We start from the raw sequence: 24,009 nt of genomic DNA, 5'->3' as shown, positions 1-24,009 counted from the left end.
AGCACACTGTAGATTACATTTAAAAGAAAGGACTTTTATGCACTTGAGTGATTATTTTATAGATGTATTTATATATTCGTGTATAAAATATTTTGAAATGTACATATATCAAATAAAGCACTACACTACAAAAAACAGAGGATATTCTTGTAAATATATATTTTTGTGACAAAAGGGCTTTTTAAATATATTACTTGGTTGTTAATTATAATTTATGTGACAATGCACTTTTCGGATTAAAACATTTGTGTGTTTGTATATAGGATTTCAAGGTTAGAAGCATAAGGTAGATAGTATTTATCTATAAGCATTTGCATATGCTACAAATGACAACAAACTACAGGAAAGTTTATAGTAAATTATTTTACCATCTACACCGGAGGAGTAAGCTGTGAAGAATAATAAAAAAAAAATCAGCTACAGTGATTACTTAGAGGATATCACTAAAAATGTTAAAACTTTCTCATTGGTTTACATATATAGTAAGCTAAAGCATTTAATGACAACAATAGATTTGATAGCAATATTTAGTTTTAAATCATTTCAGGATTATTATTATATGATAAATAAAATATTTACACATTTACTGAAAAAAATCATGATGTAGAATATTAAAAAATCATATCAATGTACTCCTGTTTTTTACCTTAAACCAGACCTTGTACTACCTAGCATTGTCTGATTTTTTCACACTTCCCCCATGCCAAAACACTTTAGTAAAAAAAAAAAAAAAAAAAAAAAAAAGTTAATAAATATACTTACCTAAGACCAAACACTACATTACTACTATCAAGAACTATTGGGTAGCAGAACCCAAAGCGAAGAGATGGGACATTAAGGGTGCAATATTCAAAGAAAAAAGAATATATGTATAAAAAAAAATTAAATTTTATTATAACAACAATTCAATAAAAGCAAACAAAAAAACAGCCTTATAATTATACAAGGGTGTTATATATAACTTGCGGTCCAGATAGTGGTTCAGTTGGGGTAGTTGTAATTTGCTTATCCCGACATGTTTCGCTTATCGCTTCATCAGAGGATATACAAACTAGCAAAATAATAATAACAAGATAACATAAAAATCAGGTTTAATTACAAAAAATACATTCCAAGATAATTTGTATAGATTTATATATATATACATACAATTAAAGGGATATGAACAGGGCTTTAGATAGAAAGGTGTGCTTACCCCCACTTCACCAACCTATCTCCTGCAGGAAAAATCATCCAGGTATAATAAAGGGTGCAAGGGCAGCGAGCCCAACAACCAAGTAATACAGCAAGGAGGGCACAGACGATGACAAGTCTGGACAAATAAAAAGGAAAATTTTATTTTATGGAAAAAGGGCTTTTTCATTTCTCAGTTACAAACTTCTTTATAAGCTAGTGGATTCTGTACTGACCTAACCTAATTCCACTTTTAAAACCTTTTATTTATTTTATTTTTTTTTCTCATTGGTTTATTTTTATTGTTGATATATATATGAACTATTGACATGCTTTTTAGAAACAAAAATAATTATAATATTATTTTTTATTTTCTGTACCAGTTTGCTGTTTTCTTTTGTTTTTGTTGGTATGACTGGGGCTTTATGGTCACGCGTCCTTGATTTGCGGTCAGTTCGGTCCAGGACCCCATTGGACTCTTTGACATATGAGGGTGCTTCCCCCTTTTACTTTTTCCTTCCTTTGCCCCCCTGAGAATTTTGAAATTTCTACCCTAGATGTATGAGCGCCAGCCCACTGCCTATGTGACTGTGGCATTACGGAGGAGCATACGGACGCCCAAGGGCACCTTCGTTCGATTGGTTGTTCTCTCCTTTCGAGCGAGGTGCCCAGTTTTTGACAGTATTTGCCGCCTGATGGCTTGGGGAGCCCTCCATCTATGGGCGGTATGAGCGTTTAACATTCTAGCCCTACATCTCCCCTGTACACGCTGATCGTTCTCCAGCGTGACACTTAATGCCGGTGAGACCACCGGAGCATTATGGGAAATGTAGTTTCCCTCCCCATTTCCTCCTCTCGCGCATGCGCAGTACTGTCCTATGTGTCCGCATCGAGCCGGTGACGTCAGACGCCGGCTCGATGGACGGTGGCTTTATAGCTGGATACAATCAGACCCGGCTCAGTCACGGAGGAGCCGCACTAGGAAAACATCCACTTTCACTGTCAGTAAGTTTATCCTCAGACAAGAATCTTTATATTGATTTCTTTGCTAGGATTCCTATGTTTGCATCTGTTAACTCCTTCTTTTTCTTATACATTATAGACACCCTGGAAACAAGCTGATAGCTTGTGGGTGCGTATTCCTTGCAGTCCAATTCATTTCTAATGGGCTACATGATTTTCTTATTGGCTTAGCAGTAATATAGGACTACAGGAAAGAATCTCTACTCTCTTAGTAAGCATGTAAGTTGGCATAGTACATTTTCCTTTTTATAAACTAAATGATAACATAATTAATATATATCCCTGTTAAGATAAGTCCATAAGTAGCGTTAATATGCTCATTACTTAATGTAATTCAAATATAAAAGGTTAATTACGAATCAGTATTATTATAATAAATAATTTGGTGGATTCTTCTCTATTTTCTATTATATACACCTATATTTCTACAGATATAATATAGGTTTTAAAAGTGGAATTAGGTTAGGTCAGTACAGAATCCACTAGCTTATAAAGAAGTTTGTAACTGAGAAATGAAAAAGCCCTTTTTCCATAAAATACAATTTTCCTTTTTATTTGTCCAGACTTGTCATCGTCTGTGCCCTCCTTGCTGTATTACTTGGTTGTTGGGCTCGCTGCCCTTGCACCCTTTATTATACCTGGATGATTTTTCCTGCAGGAGATAGGTTGGTGAAGTGGGGGTAAGCACACCTTTCTATCTAAATCCCTGTTCATATCCCTTTAATTGTGTATATATATATATATATATAAATCTATACAAATTATCTTGGAATGTATTTTTTGTAATTAAACCTGATTTTTATGTTATCTTGTTATTATTATTTTGCTAGTTTGTATATCCTCTGATGAAGCGATAAGCGAAACATGTCGGGATAAGCAAATTACAACTACCCCAACTGAACCACTATCTGGACCGCAAGTTATATATAACACCCTTGTATAATTATAAGGCTATTTTTTTGTTTGCTTTTATTGAATTGTTGTTATAATAAAATTTAATTTTTTTTTATACATATATTCTTTTTTCTTTGAATATTGCACCCTTAATGTCCCATCTCTTCGCTTTGGGTTCTGCTTCCCAATAATTCTTGATATTGTTAACAGGGATGAGGTGCCATGTAGTTTGGGTGTTGATGGAAGTCTGAATCATGCTTTTCAAAAATTGAACTACATTACTACTATTTAACAGAGGTTTTAGTTGCACAAAATTTGCAAATCTATGTTCAAGCTGCACCGCCTTGTCAATGTTACACCGAGCAAACATGCCACGCTTTAAAATAATGTACACCTGTGGAAGGGCAACAAACTATGGCACCTAAACTTTTCCATGGGGACACTTTAAAAGCCTTTACAGGCTACCAGTTTAGAGTTACACGGAAGGTCTGTGGCTAGAATTATTTCTTGCACACTGACGTTCACGACAATACCTCACATGTGCAGTGCGATCACCATTTACATATGCATGCGGGACCTATGTACGTGCTTGCATTTGCGTATGAGCAAGGGTAAACTTTAATTTTTAAAAAAAAATTTGTACATTATAAAAATTATTTACCACAATAAAAACATTATTAAAATTATTATGAAAATATATTATGAAAATATTTTTACACTGTACTTTAATTTTCTTTTTTAAATGAAATTTAATTGCCATCACAAGGGATTAACAGCATCCCTTGTGATAGAATGGGCTATGACAGGTCCCCTTTATGGAGAGATCTGACCTGTTCTCTGAGGAGAGATCTAGGGTCTATTAAGCCCCGTACACACGAGCGGACTTTTCAACATCCAAAGTCCGTCAGACCGAGTCCGTCAGACTATCCAATCGTGTGTGGGCTGCAACGGACTTTAGCTTCGCAAAAGTCTGACGGACTTTAGAAATGAAGCATGCTTCAAATTTTCCCGACGGAACTCCGCCGGACCCGGTCCCCTTCGAAAAATCCGCTCGTGTGTATGCTACTCCGACGGACTAAAACCGACGCTAGGGCAGCTATTGGCTACTGGCTATGAACTTCCTTATTCGAGTCGGGTCGTACGTCATCACGTTCGAATCCGTCGGAGTTTAGTGTGATCGTGTGTGGCCAAGTCCGTTCGGCCGAAAAGTCTGTCAGAACTCCGGCGGAACTCCAGCGGAACTCCGGCGGAACTCCTTTGGAAGTCTGTCGGACATAAGTCCTCTCGTGTGTACGGGGCTTTAGACACCAGATCTCCCCTCTGCTCTCAAAAGCATCTGGTCAAACAGAGAATGGTTTGATGAGATGCTTTTACAAGCCAGTAACGACTTGTCAATAACAAACTGAAAACGGAAGTAACAATCTTTGTGGCTTCCGATTTCTGACACCACAAAGGTGGAGGCAGGTACAGATGAACCTTCCTCCACTCCCAGTGCCTCACAGATCCCAGCAGTAGTGGTACCGGGAGTCTGATCGCTCAGTACAGCCCAGTAAAGGCAGCAGGCGTGGACGGGGTTGAGGTCAAGACTCTGTGCACGCCAGTCAAGTTCCTCCACCCCAGCTCGCTCATCCATGTCTTTATGGACCTTGCTTTGTGCACTGGTCCGCAGTGTTGCAAATAACAACAGATGAGTATTGTAGAGATGAAATTTAGTTTTCAGAGTAACAACCTGAAGGTGTTTCCCATTACCCACTATATCCATCAGTGTCTTAATACCAAATTTAGTCCAAATGATTGGATCAGAGTACTCAAAGAAGTTGATCAGGCTGGGATTCTTCCATAACTGTGCGTGAGAGGAAATCGCCACATCGCCACTCATCCTTTTAGCCACCGCTCATGCCCTACCAGTTGCCCTGTAACATTATACGAAGCCCTGTTTCCACGTAGTAACATATACACCAGTGCCTCATTAGAGCCGACATTAGCCGCTTCACTGGTAGTGGCAACATCATCATCCGGAAGACTAAACCACCTATAGGCGAATCCCAACAGACATGCTAGAAAATAACAATAGAAATCAGGGACCGCCAGCCCCCCTGTTTCCACGCCAATTGCAATACCCGAAGTTTGATTCTAGGGTGGTGCCCTTGCCACACAAAAGTCGTAACCAGCTGATCAATCTTCTTAAATATATATCTCGGTATACAGACAGGTGAGTTCCGAAATATATACAGAAATGGAGGCAAAAATTTAATCTTTAATAAATTCACCCTACCAATGAGCTTTAGAGGTCAAGTCTGCTATGCCTGTAGCCTAGATTTGAGCTTTGACAAAAACAGAGTGCAATAAAATCTGACACTGAGTTGGAAATATACAGACCCAGATATTTGATGATGTCTACCTGTTGCAATGGGCAGTCGACAGGAGCCCCACAGTTAGGATACTTGTGGGAGAATCTGGGAGTGGGAGAATCTGGGATTTACCCCCATTGACTTTCAGTCCTGAAAAATTGGTCGTAAGAATTTAAAATATCTCATGCCGCCGTCAAAGATGTATCCGAGTCACGCAAGAAGAACTATGTCGTCGGCATACAGAGCTGTTTTTTTGTTCAAACTACCCCCAGTTATCACCTGTACCTCAGCAAAAGCCCTCAAAGCAGCAGGCAAGGGTTTGTTCATTATGGCGAAAAGACCCGGTGACATAGGGCATCCTTGGCGAGTGCCCCTACCCATCAAAAAAAGCTCAGACAACATTCTGTTCAATTTAATGGCTGCGTTTAGGGAATGATAAAGAATGTCAATCCACTTTCTAAAGTGAGGGTCGAAGCCAAACACTTCCAACACCATAGTCATATATTTCCAATCAACTGAATCAAAAGCCTTCTCCAAATCAAGGAAGACCAGTATCCCTCCAATGGAAATATCTGGACCTAACTAAGTATGTGTAAAAACCCTACATAGATTAATATCTGTGGACTTTTTAGGTCAGGGTAAATACCATGTTTTTCCAAAGATTTGTCAAAGTTGATCAGGCTGGGATTCTTCCATAACTGTGCGTGAGAGGAAATCGCCACATCGCCACTCATCCTTTTAGCCACCGCTCATGCCCTACCAGTTGCCCTGTAACATTATACGAAGCCCTGTTTCCACGTAGTAACATATACACCAGTGCCTCATAAGAGCCGACATTAGCCGCTTCACTGGTAGTGGCAACATCATCATCCGGAAGACTAAACCACCTATAGGCGAATCCCAACAGACATGCTAGAAAATAACAATAGAAATCAGGGACCGCCAGCCCCCCTGTTTCCACGCCAATTGCAATACCCGAAGTTTGATTCTAGGGTGGTGCCCTTGCCACACAAAAGTCGTAACCAGCTGATCAATCTTCTTAAATATATATCTCGGTATACAGACAGGTGAGTTCCGAAATATATACAGAAATGGAGGCAAAAATTTAATCTTTAATAAATTCACCCTACCAATGAGCTTTAGAGGTCAAGTCTGCTATGCCTGTAGCCTAGATTTGAGCTTTGACAAAAACAGAGTGCAATAAAATCTGACACTGAGTTGGAAATATACAGACCCAGATATTTGATGATGTCTACCTGTTGCAATGGGCAGTCGACAGGAGCCCTACAGTTAGGATACTTGTGGGAGAATCTGGGAGTGGGAGAATCTGGGATTTACCCCCATTGACTTTCAGTCCTGAAAAATTGGTCGTAAGAATTTAAAATATCTCATGCCGCCGTCAAAGATGTATCCGAGTCACGCAAGAAGAACTATGTCGTCGGCATACAGAGCTGTTTTTTTGTTCAAACTACCCCCAGTTATCACCTGTACCTCAGCAAAAGCCCTCAAAGCAGCAGGCAAGGGTTCGTTCATTATGGCGAAAAGACCCGGTGACATAGGGCATCCTTGGCGAGTGCCCCCACCCATCAAAAAAAGCTCAGACAACATTCTGTTCAATTTAATGGCTGCGTTTAGGGAATGATAAAGAATGTCAATCCACTTTCTAAAGTGAGGGTCGAAGCCAAACACTTCCAACACCATAGTCATATATTTCCAATCAACTGAATCAAAAGCCTTCTCCAAATCAAGGAAGACCAGTATCCCTCCAATGGAAATATCTGGACCTAACTGAGTATGTGTAAAAACCCTACATAGATTAATATCTGTGGACTTTTTAGGTCAGGGTAAATACCATGTTTTTCCAAAGATTTGTCAAAGTGGATTTTCACCCCTCCTCCATTAAAAAAACAAAAACAAACCCTACTTACCTGGTGGTGAGTTCTGCATATTTCAGATACTTAGCCGCACAGCAGATCCAGCATCGTCCAGCTGAGACCCTTTTGTCTTCTGGCAGTCATCGGTCCCATACCGGCATGTTTTAGTGTGATGTCATGAATAGGCTATGGCTGTTTCAGGTTCAGCCGGTGCACCTCACAATGATACACATTGCTTTGCCTACTGGGATATGTGACATTTATATCCTAGAAGGCAAAGGGAGGACAGTGCACATCTTTTGCCTGGGCGAATTGAGTGAAGGGGGGCATGGCCAGATTTACTAAAAAAAGTGTATTAGGAAAAAAAAAACAGCGCTACTCTTGCAGAAGACCAGAGGAGGAATGGAGAGGAAAGATAATGTATTTGAGGGTGAAGATATTTTAACATTGATATAAAAACCTTGCACTACTATATGCGGGCATAAGGGGAATTCTTTAAAAGTCAACCTTTAAGGCTTTCTTCACATTGGCAGCGGTGCTTAAAGGGTAAGTTCACCTTTGTACACTTTTTTTTCTTCTTCTAAATTACAGCTCCCCTTTGCATCAATATAGTATTTATGTAGATTCAGTATCTCACAGAAGTGAGTACATCCCTCACATTTTTGTAAATATTTTTTATTATTTATTATTTATTGTACAACAGTGTAAATTTGCTGCCCCCTCAAAATAACTCACACACAGCCATTAATGTCATGTGATTAGTTTGTGTTGCAAGGTCTCAGGTGTGAATGGGGAGCAGGTGTGTTAAAATTGGTGTTATCACTCTCACTCTCTCATACTGGAATTTCAATGTGGCACCTCATGACAAAGAACTAGCTGAGGATCCAGAGGTTGTCTTTGGGAAATAGACGGATGAGTGCTGCCTGCATTGCTGCAGAGGTTGAAGGGGTGAGGGGGTCAGCCTGTCAGTGCTCAGACCATAAGCAGCACACTGCATAAAATTGGTCTACATGGCTGTCAAAGAAAGAAGCCTCTTCTAGAATAGATTCACAAGAAAGCCTGCAAAAAGTCTGTTGAAGACAAGCAGACTAAGGACATGGATTACTGGAACCATGTCCTGTGCTCTGATGAGACCAAGATAAACTTATTTGGTTCACATTGTGTCAAGCGTGTGTGGGCAGAAACCAGTTGAGGAGTACAAAGACAAGTGTGTCTTGCCTACTGTCAAGCATGGTGGTGGGAGTGTCATGGTCTGGGGCTCCATGAGTGCTGCTGGCACTAGGGGAGCTACAGCTCATTTAGGGAACCATGAATGCCAACATGTAATGTGATGTACTGAAGTAAAGCATGATCCCCTCCCTTCAGTGACTGGGCCGCAGGGCAGTATTCCAACATGATAACAGCCCAAAGCACACCTCCAAGACAACCACTGCCTTCCTATAGAAGCTAAGGGTAAAGGTGAAGGACTGGCCAAGCATGTCTCCAGACCTAAACCCTATTGAGCATCTGTGGGGCACCCACAAACAGAAGGTGGAGGAGCGCAAGGTCTCCAACATTCACCAGCTGTGTGATGTCGTCATGGAGGAGTGGAAGAGGACTCCAGTAGCAACCTTCATGTCCAAGAAGGTTAAGGCAGTACTGGAAAATAATGGTGGGCACACAAAATATTCACACTTTGGGCCCAATTTGGACATTTTCACTTAGGGGTGTACTCACTTTTGTTGCCAGTGGTTTAGACATTAATGGCTGTGTGTTGAGTTATTTTCAGGGGACAGTAAATTTATAGTTATACAAGTTGTACACTCACTACTTTACATTGTAGCAAAGTGTAATTAATTCAGTGTTGTCACATAAAAATATAGACTAAATTATTTAATAATGTTTTTTTCCCAGGGCTTTTTTTCAATGGGAACGCAGGGGAACGCGGGGGCACCTCCAGCACTGACTGTATGTAATGGTAAGGGGTGCTGTGGTCTGCACCAGGGTCTATTGATGATGGTTTCTGAGAGATCTATTCTACCTAGAGGGGATCTATTTTTGCAGGGGGAGGTCTATTCTTACTGGTGGGGGACCTATTATTGCTGGAGTGGGTCTTATATTGCTGAGGGGTCAGTTATGGCTGGGAGATATCTACTGTTGAGAGAGGGGACTATTGTTGCTGGCTGCTGGAGAGTCTGTTGATGCTGGCTTTGAGGAGATCTGTTGTTGCTGGCGGGGGATTTTGTTTCTATTGGCCCATTGTTAATGGGGATCTATTGTTGCTAGAGGGGGGCATTATTGTTATTGGCTACAGGGGATCTATTTTACTGCTTTTCTTGTTATCATTAACAAATTCCATACAAATTGCTTATCACCACAAAATGATACTTGGTTCTCCAAAAGGGCAGTAATGCGAAGTAGGTAGACGGTGCTCGGAGGTGGGTAGAGGCGGAGAAAAGGGGTGAGTCAGAAAGAGGGAGTTCCTGCACCTATTCTCTGAGAAAAAAAGCCCTGCTTTTTCCTGATCAGACTGTAGGTCATGACACAGGAAGGAGTTGACCAGCTGACCTCATTAGCACACACCCTGCATTATCTACCCTCCCATTCCCAGGTGCATGTTTTTTAAATGAAATGCAATCAATCAGTGATCACCCTTCTCACTAAATACACAATCAGATTGCATAATGTGTGGTAATCTTTATACAAGCACATAGGAGGGAGGGGACAGACACCCTCAGCCCCATTCGGGGGGGGGGGGGGGCGTTTTGGAACATTTTTGCACTCATCACACACAGGGCAGACCACGCCCCTGAATGGGCTGCCCTACACGCAGCAGTCGTCCCAAAGAAGCTTCAGAACATTTTTTTTTAGAGTGGAGCTTGGTGTGTTTTCTTACTGTGATTTTTGGTGCAGCGCATTTTTGAAATGCAAAGATAGATGTGAATGGAGCCGCTTCCGCCGACGCTATGGGCAAGGCAGTGTGAAAGGGGTCTAAGTGGAGGATTTTCCTAGCGTGTTTGACTGCTTTTGATTAAGTAGTCAACTCATTGGGATAAGAGTTAGTGTGTACCTTTCCTTCTTGGTGAAGCATTCTTCCCAGCACTTTCCTTTGTGTGGACCTACACCTATTGGACTGTTTTCATTGAGATGTCATATTTCCTCAGCATTGGGACTTTTTATTAATTTTTAGCACTGCACTTTATGATTTATGTAAATATTTTATGCTTACCTGCTCTGCATAGTGGTTTTGCACAGAGCAGCCCAGGTCCTTCTCGTCTTGGGTCCCTCTTCGGCGTTCCTTGCCCCTCCCTCCTGTTCCATTACCCCACAGCAAGCAGGTGGCTATGGGGGTATTAGGGTTGCCACCTTTCTTCAAGTCAAACCCGAACACTTTAGTGGCGCACAGCAATTTTTTTTTTATAGTATAAATTTTACATATATTTTGCTATTCAATAACATTCCTAATCATATGAAGGTAATAACAAGAGTTCCCCCTTTACATCAGAGTTCCCCTTTTACACCTTCCACTGTAAGGGGGGACACTGCAGACTCTGATGTTAGGGAGAACACTGGGGACTCTAAGCCCTTGTAAACACGGTCAGATATTCCGATGGAAAATGTCCGATCGGACCGTGTTGCCGGATAATCTGACCATGTGTGGGCTCCATCGGACTGTTTCCATCTGAATATCTGACGGACCAAGTTTTCCAGCTTGGCTATAAAACTTTCCGACAACATTATCCGTTCGGACTTTGTCCGATCATGTGTAGAGAATTCCAATCGGACAAAGTGCCACGCATGCTCAGATCAAGTTCCTACACCAAAGCTATTGGCTACTAGCCTGAACGTAGTCCTGTCATAACGAAATAACGTCATTGCGTTCTGAACGATCGGATTTTCCGACAACTTTGTCCGACCGTGTGTATGCAACAGTTTCGGACAAAATCCGTTGGACAATATCTGACGGATAAAATCCGACGGATTTGGTTGTCGGAATGTCCGACCATGTGTACAAGGGCTAAGGGATGCTCTGGGATCCCTGATCTAAGGGGGGACACTGAGAATGCACAGAGAGGACTCTGATGTAAGGGGGAACACTGAGAACTCTGATCTACAGAGAGGACTCTGATTGAAGGGGGAACACTGTGGCCTCTGGTGTAAAGGGGAACTCTGCAGTGCTCTGAGAACCCTGATTTACTTTAATGTACTCACTCAGAGGCAGGAGAGAGAGAAGGGAGGAGACTTCAGTCAAAGACAGGGATGGATGGTGAGCTCACTCGACCCTTGGCAGTCAGCACCTCTCATCCAGATGTATCTGAGGCTGCTGGACTTCAAATTTCCCACCCCCACTTTACTTTTCTGAGGCACAGCGCTGGGGATTGGAGTGTGGGCAGACACAGAGGGGTAGGGGGAGGATCGAGCCCTCTCTCCTCTCCCATCTGTATGTGGGGGGATTGTTAGTGCTGGCTTTGGGCAGTGTGAAAGAGAATGTAACAGACACTCTCAACTTACACAACTGCAGCCAGCAACCCTGCTGGGAAGCCATAGTCCAGTCTGAATAATGTGTCTGGGTTTCAGGCAGTCTGAAACCCGGATGTGTGAATCCCCGACAGGTGGCAACACTAGGGGGTACCCAAGCCTGTGTTCATTCAGACATGGAGCCGTGGCCCGGTTCCACCCCCTCTTTCTCCTCATTGGTTTACTGACTTTGATTGACAGCAAGCCAATGGTGCTTTGCTGCTGTCTCAGCCAAAGTCTTGGACACCTGAGTCTCCCACAACATCGCTGGATCGAGATGGGAAAGTATTAGGGGGGCTGAGGGGGGCTGCTGCATACAGAAGGCTTTTTATCATAGTTAGTAAGGTTGAATAAAGACACCAGTCCATCCAGTTCAACCTGAGTGAGTGTCTACAATTGTCCCTATTCCTGTACATTGCACACTCACATTGGTCCCTACCCTCAAGGAGCTCACAATCCAAGGTCCCCATTCATATACTAGGGCCATTTTTGGACAGAAGCCAATTAACCTACCTGCATGTCTTTGGAGTGTGAGAGGAAACCGGAGTACCCGGAGGAAACCCACCCAGGTACAGGGAGAACATGCAAACTCCAGGCAGGTAGTGTCATGGTTGGGATTCAAACCAGCAACCCTTTTTACTGTTAGGCGAGAGTGCTACCCACTACATACATTAAGATAGAAAAACCTTCTTCCTTTACAATCACTTTAAGCTTAGGGAGTTCTATCATCCAATCACGTGCAAGCAAAAACGTTCTTTTTCTATTTCCCTTGCACATGATTGGATATTCCTGTACCACTTTCAGTCTGGGGAGAATTCCCTTGCAGAGTGAACAGCCTATTTGACTTAAGTAAATCAACCCCGAAGGCTCTAACCCATCCCTACACTTTCCAAAGCTTAAACATTTGCCTTTACATTAGCTTTATATATAAATTAGTAAATTCAAGATAAATAAAGTCATTTTGAACCCTTGCATGCACGTTATCTTTGACATACATTACCTGATATCTCAGACAGAAGTGTAACGGGCCCCACACTGATGTTATAGATCTGATCAGCAGATTTTCCAGATTTGCTTCCAGCAGAGCAGGACTGTAACACATAAAATAGTTATATCAATAGTGTAAAGCAAAGAACAATTGCCATACATCCAAAATATTGTAGCTGGATAATTAATAAATCAATACATTTTTCATTATGATAATGGACATTTCCATTGGGGTTTATTTACTAAACCTGGAGAGTGAAAAATCAGGCTCACTTCTGCATAGAAACCAACCAGCTCCCAGGTTTTATTGCCAAAGCTTAATTGAACAAGCTGATTGGCTACCATGCACCGCTGTACCAGATTCTGAGTGCACTAGTTTTAGTAAATTGACCCAGTTGTCTTCGTCTTTGCGAAAAATTCTTAGACCCCTTTCACACTGGGTGTTGGTACCGTCGGCAGTAAAGCACCACTATTTTTAGCGGCGATTTAATGTTGTTTTTGCAGGGCCTTTCAGCCGCTAACGGGTCGTTTTTAACCCCTATTAGAGGTCGAAAAATGGCTAAAATAACCCGCTGCAGCGGCACTTTGCCGGCAGTTTGGCAGCTGTGCCCAGCCAGTTCAATGGGCAGGAGCGCTTTAGGAGCGGTGTATACGCCGCTCCTTCACCGCTGCAAAGATGCTGCTTACAGGAGGTTTTTTTACATCCTGCCAGCGCATCGCCTCCGTGTGAAAGCCCTCTGGCTTTCACATTAAGGCCCCTTTCACACTAACGTCCCGTTCAGGCCCGCCTGTCAGTTTTTCAGGCGGACCTGAACGGGTGCTCCATAGAGCTCTATGGAGCGTCGGATGTCAGCGGTGACATGTCCGCTGACATCCGACCCGCTCCGATCCGAAAAAGTGTGACGGAGGAAAAAGCTATTTTTCCATCCGTCTGCGGATCGGATCGGATGACGACGGGCACTGCGGTCCGTCGTCATCCGATCTCCCATAGGGGAGAGCGGCGCTGTGACAGGTCCGTCCCTGCACAGTGTGCGGAGACAGACCTGTCATCTCCCTGCTCAGCGGGGATCGGCGGAGTGATCCCCGCTGAGCAAACGGACATCCACGGGGCGGATCAGAACTGATCCGCCCCGTGTGAAAGGACCCTAAGACTGCAGGGGAGCCGTATTTCAGCGGCTTTTGGGCTAAAAATAGCGCCTGAAATATAGCTTTTTCAGTGTGAAGGGGTCATACTGGATACTATTAGGCTGGACATACACAGTTCAAATCTCAACCGATTCAGCTAGGAACCGGCCGTGATTCGAACCATTAACCACATGCCGACCAGTGCTTGACTATGTACACCGACACAATGGCACAGCTGGGCAACTGGGTGTACAGGTAAGTCCCCTTTAAATCGTGCCATTGTGGGAACGCATGTGCCGTCAGCAGGGCGCACGCATGCCTACCATGTACTTTGTCACTGTGCCCAGGGGTGCCGTGGACTCTCTGTCTGCCAGGAGCCTGCAATTGTGTCATGGAGCAGCAGAACGGCGAGATGCCTATGTAAACAAGGCATTCCCCTTTTCTGCCTAGCAACATGACAGAGCTTTACTGCTCCCTGTCAGCCGGAGCAGTGATCTCTGTCATGTTCTAGTGAGGCAATCCCCCCCCTCCACAGTTAGAATCACTCCCTAGGACACACTTAACCCCTTGATCGCCCCCTAGTGTTTAACCCCTTCCCGGCCAGTGTCATTTATACAGTAATCAGTGCATTTTTATAGCACTTATCGCTGTATAAATGACAATGGTCCCAAAATAGTGTCAAAAGTGTCCGCTGTGTCCGCCATAATGTCGCAGTCATGATAAAAATCGCAGATTGCCACCATTACTAATAAAAAAAATAATAAAAATTACATAAATCTATCCCCTCTTTTGTAGACACGATAACTTTTGCAAAAACCAATCAATATACGCTTTTTGCAATTTTTTTTTTACAAATAATATGTAGAAGAATACATATCGGCCTAAACTGAGAAAGAAATTGTTTTTTTTTATATATAGCACCTAGAAAGCAGTTGTGCTTGCAAGGGGTGTTCTTTTTGTGTCAGATGTGGGCAGATGGGGTAGAGAGTGGGCATGTTGGAGCACGCAGCAGATCAGTGGCTGACAACCAGAACTTCATGTCTGCTCTGATAGCTACTGTTTTCACACTGTCACTACTGTTTAAATATCTACTTTCACAGGGCTGCCATGGAAGTTCAAATAATTATTTATAAAGAAAAAATGTAAATAGCTCTTATGCAGTTAATGCCTAACAAACTAATTTTATCACAAAAATAGAAAATTATAAAGACATAGAACATATGTTAAAAACAATGGTATACCTATTAAAACCCACAAAACTCACAAAATGATCTTCAAAAAAAAAAAAAAAAAAAAATAAAATATATATATATATATATATATATATATATATATATATATATATATATATATATATATATATATTATATATAGGGATGAGCCGAACACCCCCCTGTTCGGTTCGCACCAGAACCTGCGAACAGACCTAAACTTCGTGTGAACTTTAGAACCCTATTAAAGTCTATGGGACTCGAACGTTCACAATCTAAAGTGTTAATTTTAAAGGGTAATATGCAGGTTACTGTCCTAAAAAGTGTTTGGGGACCTGGGTCCTGCCCCAGGGGACATGGATCAATGCAAAAAAAAGTTTTAAAAACGGCCGTTTTTTCAGGAGCAGTGATTTTAATAATGATTAAAGTGAAACAATAAAAGTGTAATATTCCTTTAAATTTCGTAGCTGGGGGGTATCTATAGTATGCCTGTGAAGGGGCGCATGTTTCTGGTGCTTAGAACTGTCCCTGCACAAAGTGTCATTTGTGCAGGAAAAAAAGTCTTTTAAAATCACTTGCGGCTAAATTGTCGGGTCCCGTAATACAGAGAACACTCAATGAGTGTTCTCTGCATTAGCCGACAATTCATTCATTCATTGATAAAAAAAAAAAAAAGCGTGGGGGTTCCCCTAAATTCAATTACCAGGCCCTTCAGGTCTGACATGGATATTAAGGGGAACCCCGTGTCAAATTAAAAAAAAAAATTGACGTGGGGGTCCCCCTAAATATCCATAACCAGACCCTTCAGGTCTGATATGGATATTAAGGGGAACCCCGCATAAAATTAAAAAAAAATTGACGTGGGGGTCCCCCTAAAAATCCATATCAGACCCTTTATCCAAGCACGCAACCTGGCAGGCCGCAGGAAAAGAGGGGGGGACGAGAGAGCGGCCCCCCCCTCCCTCCTGAACCGTACCAGGCCACATACCCTCAACATTGGGAGGATGCTTTGGGGGTCTGTGACCTCTCAAAGCACCTTGTCCCCATGTTGATGAAGACAAGGGCCTCATCCTCACAACCCTGGCCTTTGGTTGTGAGGGTCTGCGGGCGGGGGGCTTATCAGAATCTGGAAGCCCCCTTTAACAAGGGGACCCCCAGATCCCGCCCCCCCCTGTTTGAAATGGTAAGGGGGTACAAAAGTACCCCTACCATTTCACAAAGAAAGTGTCAAAATGGTTAAATAAGACAAACACACTTTTGAAAAATTCCTTTATTAAAAAAAAAAAAAATAATCCAGCGGTGCTAATCCACTCTTGCTATCCAGCGACGGGTCTCCGGGGTCCAGCGATGGATGATCATATCCAGCGACGGGGGATCTCTCAGTCCAGTGCTGTCCATACATCCGTCTTCTGTCTCCACTCCGGAGACACTGCAGAGAGCCCAGCGCTGACGTTTCTTATATTAGGAGGGCGGGGCCACCCGTCACCTGACCCCGCCCCTCTGACGCTGGAGAGGGAAGCCAGGGGTTCCCCAATGACGTGTGGGTGACCCCGCCCTCTCTGATGTAACGCAGGTTTCCTTTACATCAGAGGGGGCGGGGTCACCCATACGTCACTGGAGAACCCCTGGCTCCCTTCACCAGCGTCAGAGGGGGCGGGGTCAGGTGACGGGTGGCCCCGCCCTCCTAATATAAGAAACGTCAGCGCTGGGCTTTCTGCAGTGTCTCCGCAGTGGAGACAGAAGAAGGATGTATGGACAGCGCTGGACTGAGAGATCCCCCGTCGCTGGATATGATCATCCATCGCTGGACCCCGGAGACCCGTCGCTGGATAGCAAGAGTGGATTAGCACCGCTGGATTATTATTTTTTTTTTTAATAAAGGAATTTTTCAAAAGTGTGTTTGTCTTATTTAACCATTTTGACACTTTCTTTGTGAAATGGTAGGGGTACTTTTGTACCCCCTTACCATTTCAAACAGGGGGGGGGCCGGGATCTGGGGGTCCCCTTGTTAAAGGGGGCTTCCAGATTCTGATAAGCCCCCCGCCCGCAGACCCTCACAACCAACGGCCAGGGTTGTGAGGATGAGGCCCTTGTCTTCATCAACATGGGGACAAGGTGCTTTGAGGGGTCACAGACCCCCAAAGCATCCTCCCAATGTTGAGGGTATGTGGCCTGGTACGGTTCAGGAGGGAGGGGGGGCTGCTCTCTCGTCCCCCCTCTTTTCCTGCGGCCTGCCAGGTTGCGTGCTCGGATAAAGGGTCTGATATGGATTTTTAGGGGGACCCCCACGTCAATTTTTTTTAAATTTGATGCAGGGTTCCCCTTAATATCCATATCAGACCTGAAGGGTCTGGTTATGGATATTTAGGGGGACCCCCACATCAATTTTTTTTTAAAATTTGACACGGGGTTCCCCTTAATATCCATGTCAGACCTGAAGGGCCTGGTAATTGAATTTAGGGGAACCCCCACGCTTTTTTTTTTTTTATCAATGAATGAATGAATTGTCGGCTAATGCAGAGAACACTCATTGAGTGTTCTCTGTATTACGGGACCCGACAATAGCCGCAAGTGATTTTAAAAGACTTTTTTTCCTGCACAAATGACACTTTGTGCAGGGACAGTTCTAAGCAGCAGAAACATGCGCCCCTTCACAGGCATACTATAGATACCCCCCAGCTACGAAATTTAAAGGAATATTACACTTTTATTGTTTCACTTTAATCATTATTAAAATCACTGCTCCTGAAAAAACGTCCGTTTTTAAAACTTTTTTTTGCATTGATACATGTCCCCTGGGGCAGGACCCGGGTCCCCAAACACTTTTTAGGACAGTTAACTGCATATTACCCTTTAAAATTAACACTTTAGATTGTGAACGTTCGAGTCCCATAGACTTTAATAGGGTTCTAAAGTTCACACGAAGTTTAGGTCTGTTCGCAGGTTCTGGTGCGAACCGAACAGGGGGGTGTTCGGCTCATCCCTACCTGTAGGTAAAAAAAAATATCTCCTAAACCTGTACGGTTTAGGAGATATTCCCCTCGGTATGCGCTGCTGACTGCAGCGGTGCATGCGCACAAGGGGTTTCTCGCCGTCAAAATCCGGCAGCAGCCGAGCGGCCGGACTGAAATCTCCCGCGCGCATGCGTGGGAGTGACGATATCGCGGCTCCGGCCACTCACAGCGCCGGAGCCGCGATACCCGGAAGAAACGCCGAGGGAGCATGTCAGCTCCCTCGGCGTGGATCGGGCCAGATGTCGGGGCCTCGTTCTAAGGTAAGTATTTCATAATGAGCTAGTATGCGGTGCATACTAGCTCATTATGCCTTTTGCTTTGCAGGTTTAAAAAATAAATAAAAAAATGTGCGGGTTTACTACCGCTTTAAGGCGAGTCAAGCGCTTGGACATTTATTCATTTCATTGGCCAGAATATTAATTTAGTACTTTTGCATTTAGACACATTTGGCTCGTTTTGCCCAAAACACTCCTCTCTTGAACACACAAGTGATGGGTTTTTTTTTGTGCCTTTAAAGAGGAAGTAAACCCTGATGGGTTTACTTCCTCTTTGATTCCCTGCAAAGGTAAAGCATAATGGACTACTAGGCATAGCATAGTAGACCATTATGTGTCACTTACCTGACACAGGAGCCAGCGAAGTCACCGATGTCCCCTTGTGTACGGAGCCTCCATCTTCTTGGTGGGTCTCGCTGCTTCGGCGCTGTCATTCGACGGAGCCGCAATAATGTCACTCCCGTGTGCACGCTCAGTGCGCATGTGCGCCACTGTCTACGGCGCATGCGCCATAGACAGCGGTGCCCGTCTTTTGGCAAATATCTCCTAAACCATGTAGGTTTAGGAGATATTTCTTGGACCTACGGGTAAGCCTTAATCTAGGCTTACCTGTAGGTCAAAGTGGTTTGTAAGGGTTTACAACCACTTTAAACTCCCCTACCTCTAAAACTCCTGTAAATATCTGTGTGCGGATGGACACATAGGCCAACATGGTGAGATGTTTAGAGGCAAAAAATAAATAAATCATCAAACTCCTACAAAACAGGCATTTTTGAATTCAAGAGTGCACGTGGCCTTACTGTTATACCGTATGAAGAATCTATTTTAGGAGTTGTATGCAAGGGTTTTACTGGGCTTTACTAACTAATAATGAATAAAATAAATAATGATAACGAGTGGTGCATTTTTTTAGGATTCCTTGAATTATTTGTACCCATTTTCCAATGATAATTCTACTTGTTGTACTCACAGGAGTGCAAGTGCCAGTCGTGAAGTCGCAGAGATTTATCTGGCAGTGAAGGTAGATTTTGCTGTAACCAGAGATAAACTGAAATAACTGCAAGGAAAAGCGACCTTCCTTCGAAACACCATTCATGGGAACGCTGATGGTGGAGCTCTGCTTGCCTGGACAGCTGTTAAATAAAGGGGAAAAAACCCATTATGACACTGCTATAATACATCATTTGTGTGTTTTTTTTGTTTTTTTTTGATACCTTGAAAGAGACCTGGTCATGTGTTAATACACTTTTAGGGGAACACATTACTTTAAAGAAGAGTACTTATTTTCCTTCCGCTCAACATGTTCCATTGTAGAGAAGGGTCCCTCAAAGTCACTACCTTGTCCTACATTGACAATGCAGTTGGAACTAGTGAAAGAGGCAGCAATTTCCCAGCAAACTTCAAGGGAGATGTTCTCTAAAATGGAGAAGCATTAAGGGGTGAAGGCAGAACTCATCATTATCTTCTACACAGGTAGGTGCTTTCCTGAATGTATTTTATTATGTGTCGGGGTCTCTTTTAAAACTAAAAAGACCAATGCACAGTAGTTATGTATAAGAAAACATGCTCAATCATACAGTTTTGATGGTGGCATGAAAATCGCCTTTCGCAAGAGGCACTAATTATGTGACAATCAAACTATCAGTCTATCTACCTGAATTTTTGTTTGTTTTTTTTCTACTCATGAATGTCCTGCTTAAAGTAGAAGTCAATCCTAAAATAAAATCCCTGCATCTATGGATATTCACGATCTAAGACTAAACGGTAAAGAAGTAATTGCTATACATACCTTTCATGCATCCGATCTGACCTGATCCCATGCTGAGCTGTCAGCAGCGGCTCCGCTGTGGGGGTGGGTGCAGAGGACACGTCTGTCAATGGAAGACCCATAGTAAAACCTCGTACACACGATCGGATTTTCCACAGACAAAACCTCAGACTTTTGTCCAAAGGTGTGTGCTTGGATTTTTGTCTTGCATACAAACGGTACACAATTGTCGGCCAACAGGAACGTAGTGACATACTAGACATACTACGAGCCGAAAAAGAGGAATTCAATTGTCAGGCGCCACCCTTTGTGCTCCTTTTGCTAATTTCATGTTAGTAGAAGTTTGAGTGTTGATTCACGCTTTTCATTTCAAACTTTTTAGTTTGTTTCTGAACAGCCGTTCGTCAACCAGCCATGTTGCGGAATCAGAGGAGATAACGTGTTATTTATTATTGGCCTTGGAGTTATTTCATTGACCCAAGTCCAGTCCAGGAACAGAAGGAGAAGAATTTATTGGACCAAAAATTGGTTACTTTATTATCGTGATTAGTTATGTCCTATGCCTTTTTGAGGCTTTACACTTTAAGGACACTGCTTTACTAAATGGTTAGTAGTAATTAGCCATATTCAATATTGTTCTTTAATGTTGAAAATGTTTTGCAGCTTATTCAAGCCATTTCTTCAGGCCCAATGCGTGTCAACTTATTCCTCCATCCACACATTTGAGATTTCATCCCGGGGGGAATCTGCCTCAAGTGTGTGCAGGGGAGCAGATTAATGGGAGGGAAGGACAGTTTCCATCCAGATGCTGAACGGTGAGGTATATGGAGGCATGGGGAGGAGAATTGGACCTAAATGTGTCATTTACAATGTGTTTTTGATACAACTTATGATAAGCTACTTGCAGTAGCTTAAAAAGGAGCTCCAGACTCCCCTCCAAAAATGTAAAGTAAGCAGCTACAAATACTGTAGCTGCTGACTTTTAATATAAGAACAATTACCTGTGCAAGGATCCAGTGACATCCTCACTCAAGCCGATTCTTGTGAATGGTCCCATAGTCTTCTGGGACCTGTGGTGTGTCCAAGATGACTGCGGGGGAAGGAGGGAGATCAAAAGTTGGAGTGAGTACCTGTCAAAACCAGGTACCAGCTCCCCTCCCATAAAGTGTGAAATGTAGCAGTGGAGGGAGTAGGATGCAAACAAGCAGAACTTCCCTTTTGGGCAGGGCTCCGCTTTAAGTTGATGTCTGAACAAAACTAGAAAAGGAATTGGTACTGAGTATGCTTGGTTACAACCATTATTATTTAACTTAAGGGTTGAGGGCAGTATTCATCATCATCTTCTTCATAGGTAGGTGATTTCCTGGATGTATTTTATTATGTGGCAGGTTCTCTTTAACAACTAAAAAGACATACTTAGTAGATATGTATAAGAAATAATTTTCTGAAAGATTATGTCTGGATGCGATGGATAATGTCACCTTTACAGATATCAAAGTAGACCCATTACCCAGAATGTATTGTACCCGATCAGTTTAGATTTACTTGATTTACTTGCACAGAGCGGCCACAAACCTCCCCTATGTGGGTCCCCCGCCAGCGCTCCTGATCCCTCCCTTATGACCAGTTACCCTATGGGAAGCCATGGGGGAACTCATGCACGCTCGCACCCAAACCCCACTGCTTTGTCCATTGACACAGACAGAGGTACACGGCCCCACCCCCTGCTCCCTCATCACTGGCTTTGATTGACAGCAAAGCCAGTGAGACCTGGAAGTGAGGGGAGAAAAGACACGCAGACGTGTATGGCGCTGGATTGAAAGAGGGCTCAGGTAAGTAGAATGGGGGGGCGTGTGAGGGGAAATGCTGACACCAAAACATTTTTTACCCTAATGCAAGGAATGCATTAAGGTAAAAAAATGTTTAGGCTTTACGACCACTTTATTAGGTGCAATGAATACTTAAAGCAGAACACTAACCAAAAATAACATGCCTATTAAATCATAAAATAAAGAGACAGCTTTTGTTGCAATATTCGCTTTTAATGGAGCTCTCCTCTGTAGTACTGTTTTCGACTGTGAGATGTCCTTAGTCTAATGGTCAATGACATGCAACCCACTTCCTTTGAGTTCAAACTGTCCAGGACTTGCCCCCAGCCTCTGACTGGACAGTGAAAGGAGAAGCAGCACAATGATCACCTATCTGTCACCCTGTTTTCTAAACCCGTCAGCATGCTTCTTGTCAGAATATCTTGACTGGCTCCTTGTGCTGATTCTTCTTCTTACACTACAGTCCTGATATACTGGGACAGCAAGAGGATATAACCAGGTCAATTTCAGGTACTTACCACGATTGTATTAAAACATACACTGAAGGGGTTGTAAACCCCTTTTTTCTTTTTCTTTTTTCTTTTTTGTTTTTTCTTTTAAGTAACAAACATATCATACTTAACTCCAATGTGCAGTTTGTTTTGCACAGAGTGGCCCCGATCACTATCTTCTGGGGTTCCCCAACGGCACTTCCGGCTCCACCCAGCACCGATAAACCCCCTGGGAGAAGCGATCTCCCTGGGGGGTTACCATGCGGCTGTGCTCACGAGTCCAGCATTTGTGTCCATAGACACAGAATGCCGAACTCGGCCATGCCCTCGGTGCCCACGTCATTGGATTTGATTGACATCAGCAGGAGCCAATGGCTGTGCTGACCCCTGGCCAGAGAGGTAGAGCACCTCTCCAACGAGAAAACGAATGGGCTCAGGTGAGTAAAACTGTTGGGGCTGGGGGGCTGGTCAATGTCAGAAATTTTTTCACCTTAAAGCGGAGTTCCACCCAAAAATGGAACCTCTGCTTTTCTGCACTCCTCTCCCTCTCCGGTGTCACGTTTGCCACCTTTCAGGGGGAAGGGGGGAGCAGATACCTGTCTAATACAGGTATCTGCTCCCACTTATGGCAATAGATCGCCGCACATTCTCCAGAAATCTAAGGCATGTCCGCCCCTCCTCCAGCCCCCCCCCCCCCCTGCTGTCTTCTAGGAGACACACAGGTCCCAGAAGACAGCGAGGACCAGTGAGGACACGCAGGGCTTCACTTCCTGATTCCCTTACTGAAGATGCCGGCACCTCCACCTGAGAGCCGAGAGATCGGCATTTTGGTGAGGACATTGCAGGCACCCTGGACAGGTAAGTGTCCTAATATTAAAAGTCAGCAGCTGCAGTATTTGTAGCTGCTGACATTTCATTTTTTTTTTATCGGCGGAACACCGCTTTAATTTTTATCCTATACATTAAGGTGAAAAAAACAAGAGGGTCATTTATATCTGCTTAGAGTTCAGCCTTAAAGTGGTTGTACACCCTGTACAACCACTTTAACCTATAGGTAAGCCTATATTAAGGCTTACCTGTAGGTGCTGAAAATATCTCCTAAACCTTCATGGTTTAGGAGATATTTACAATAAAGCCACGCGCCAATGTCTATGGTGCATGCACACTTTGGAAAGGGCAGATCGTGTCATTTCTAAAGGGTTCATGCCGTGACTGGTGGCTCCAGCCCGCGTGCGCCGGAGTGACGTCACATGACTCCGGCCAGTCACAGAGCCGGAGTTCGTGGCCCTGGAAGGAAGAGGGGTGAAGATGGATGCCCCCTGCTAGTGTGGACAGTAGTGACATTGCAGGCTTCGGTTTCAGGTAAGTGACACATAATGGGCTACTATTTGATGCATAATAGCCAATTATGCTTTACCTTTGCAGGGAAATAAAGAGGAAGTAAAACCCATCAGGGATTACTTTCTCTTTAAAGTAAAATTTATATTTTGAATATGT

At 43.4% G+C, this 24,009-nt stretch overlaps 1 protein-coding gene across 2 annotated transcripts in view; it reads right to left on the bottom strand.

The window, feature by feature from the left end:
• Positions 1 to 250: 250 nt before the first annotated feature.
• Positions 251 to 24,009, bottom strand: part of LOC143989079 (uromodulin-like) — a 90,407-nt gene continuing 66,648 nt past the window's right edge. The window contains exons 13-15 of one of the 2 annotated variants that reach the window (XM_077489093.1): positions 19,395 to 19,557; positions 12,813 to 12,903; positions 251 to 389 (exon numbers count right to left, since the gene is read on the bottom strand). In XM_077489093.1, coding sequence (XP_077345219.1) covers positions 298 to 389; positions 12,813 to 12,903; positions 19,395 to 19,557 — 346 coding nt within the window. In that variant the 3' untranslated portion in view covers positions 251 to 297. The remainder of the gene's footprint in view (positions 390 to 12,812; positions 12,904 to 19,394; positions 19,558 to 24,009) is intronic. The other variant, XM_077489092.1, reaches the window with a different exon arrangement.

This window comes from Lithobates pipiens, unplaced genomic scaffold, assembly GCF_037356315.1.
Source record: "Lithobates pipiens isolate NorthernLeopardFrog02 unplaced genomic scaffold, aLitPip1_a1.2 Scaffold_18, whole genome shotgun sequence".
NCBI classification, from domain to species: domain Eukaryota; kingdom Metazoa; phylum Chordata; class Amphibia; order Anura; family Ranidae; genus Lithobates; species Lithobates pipiens.
This window is presented reverse-complemented; position numbering and strand designations above follow the sequence as displayed.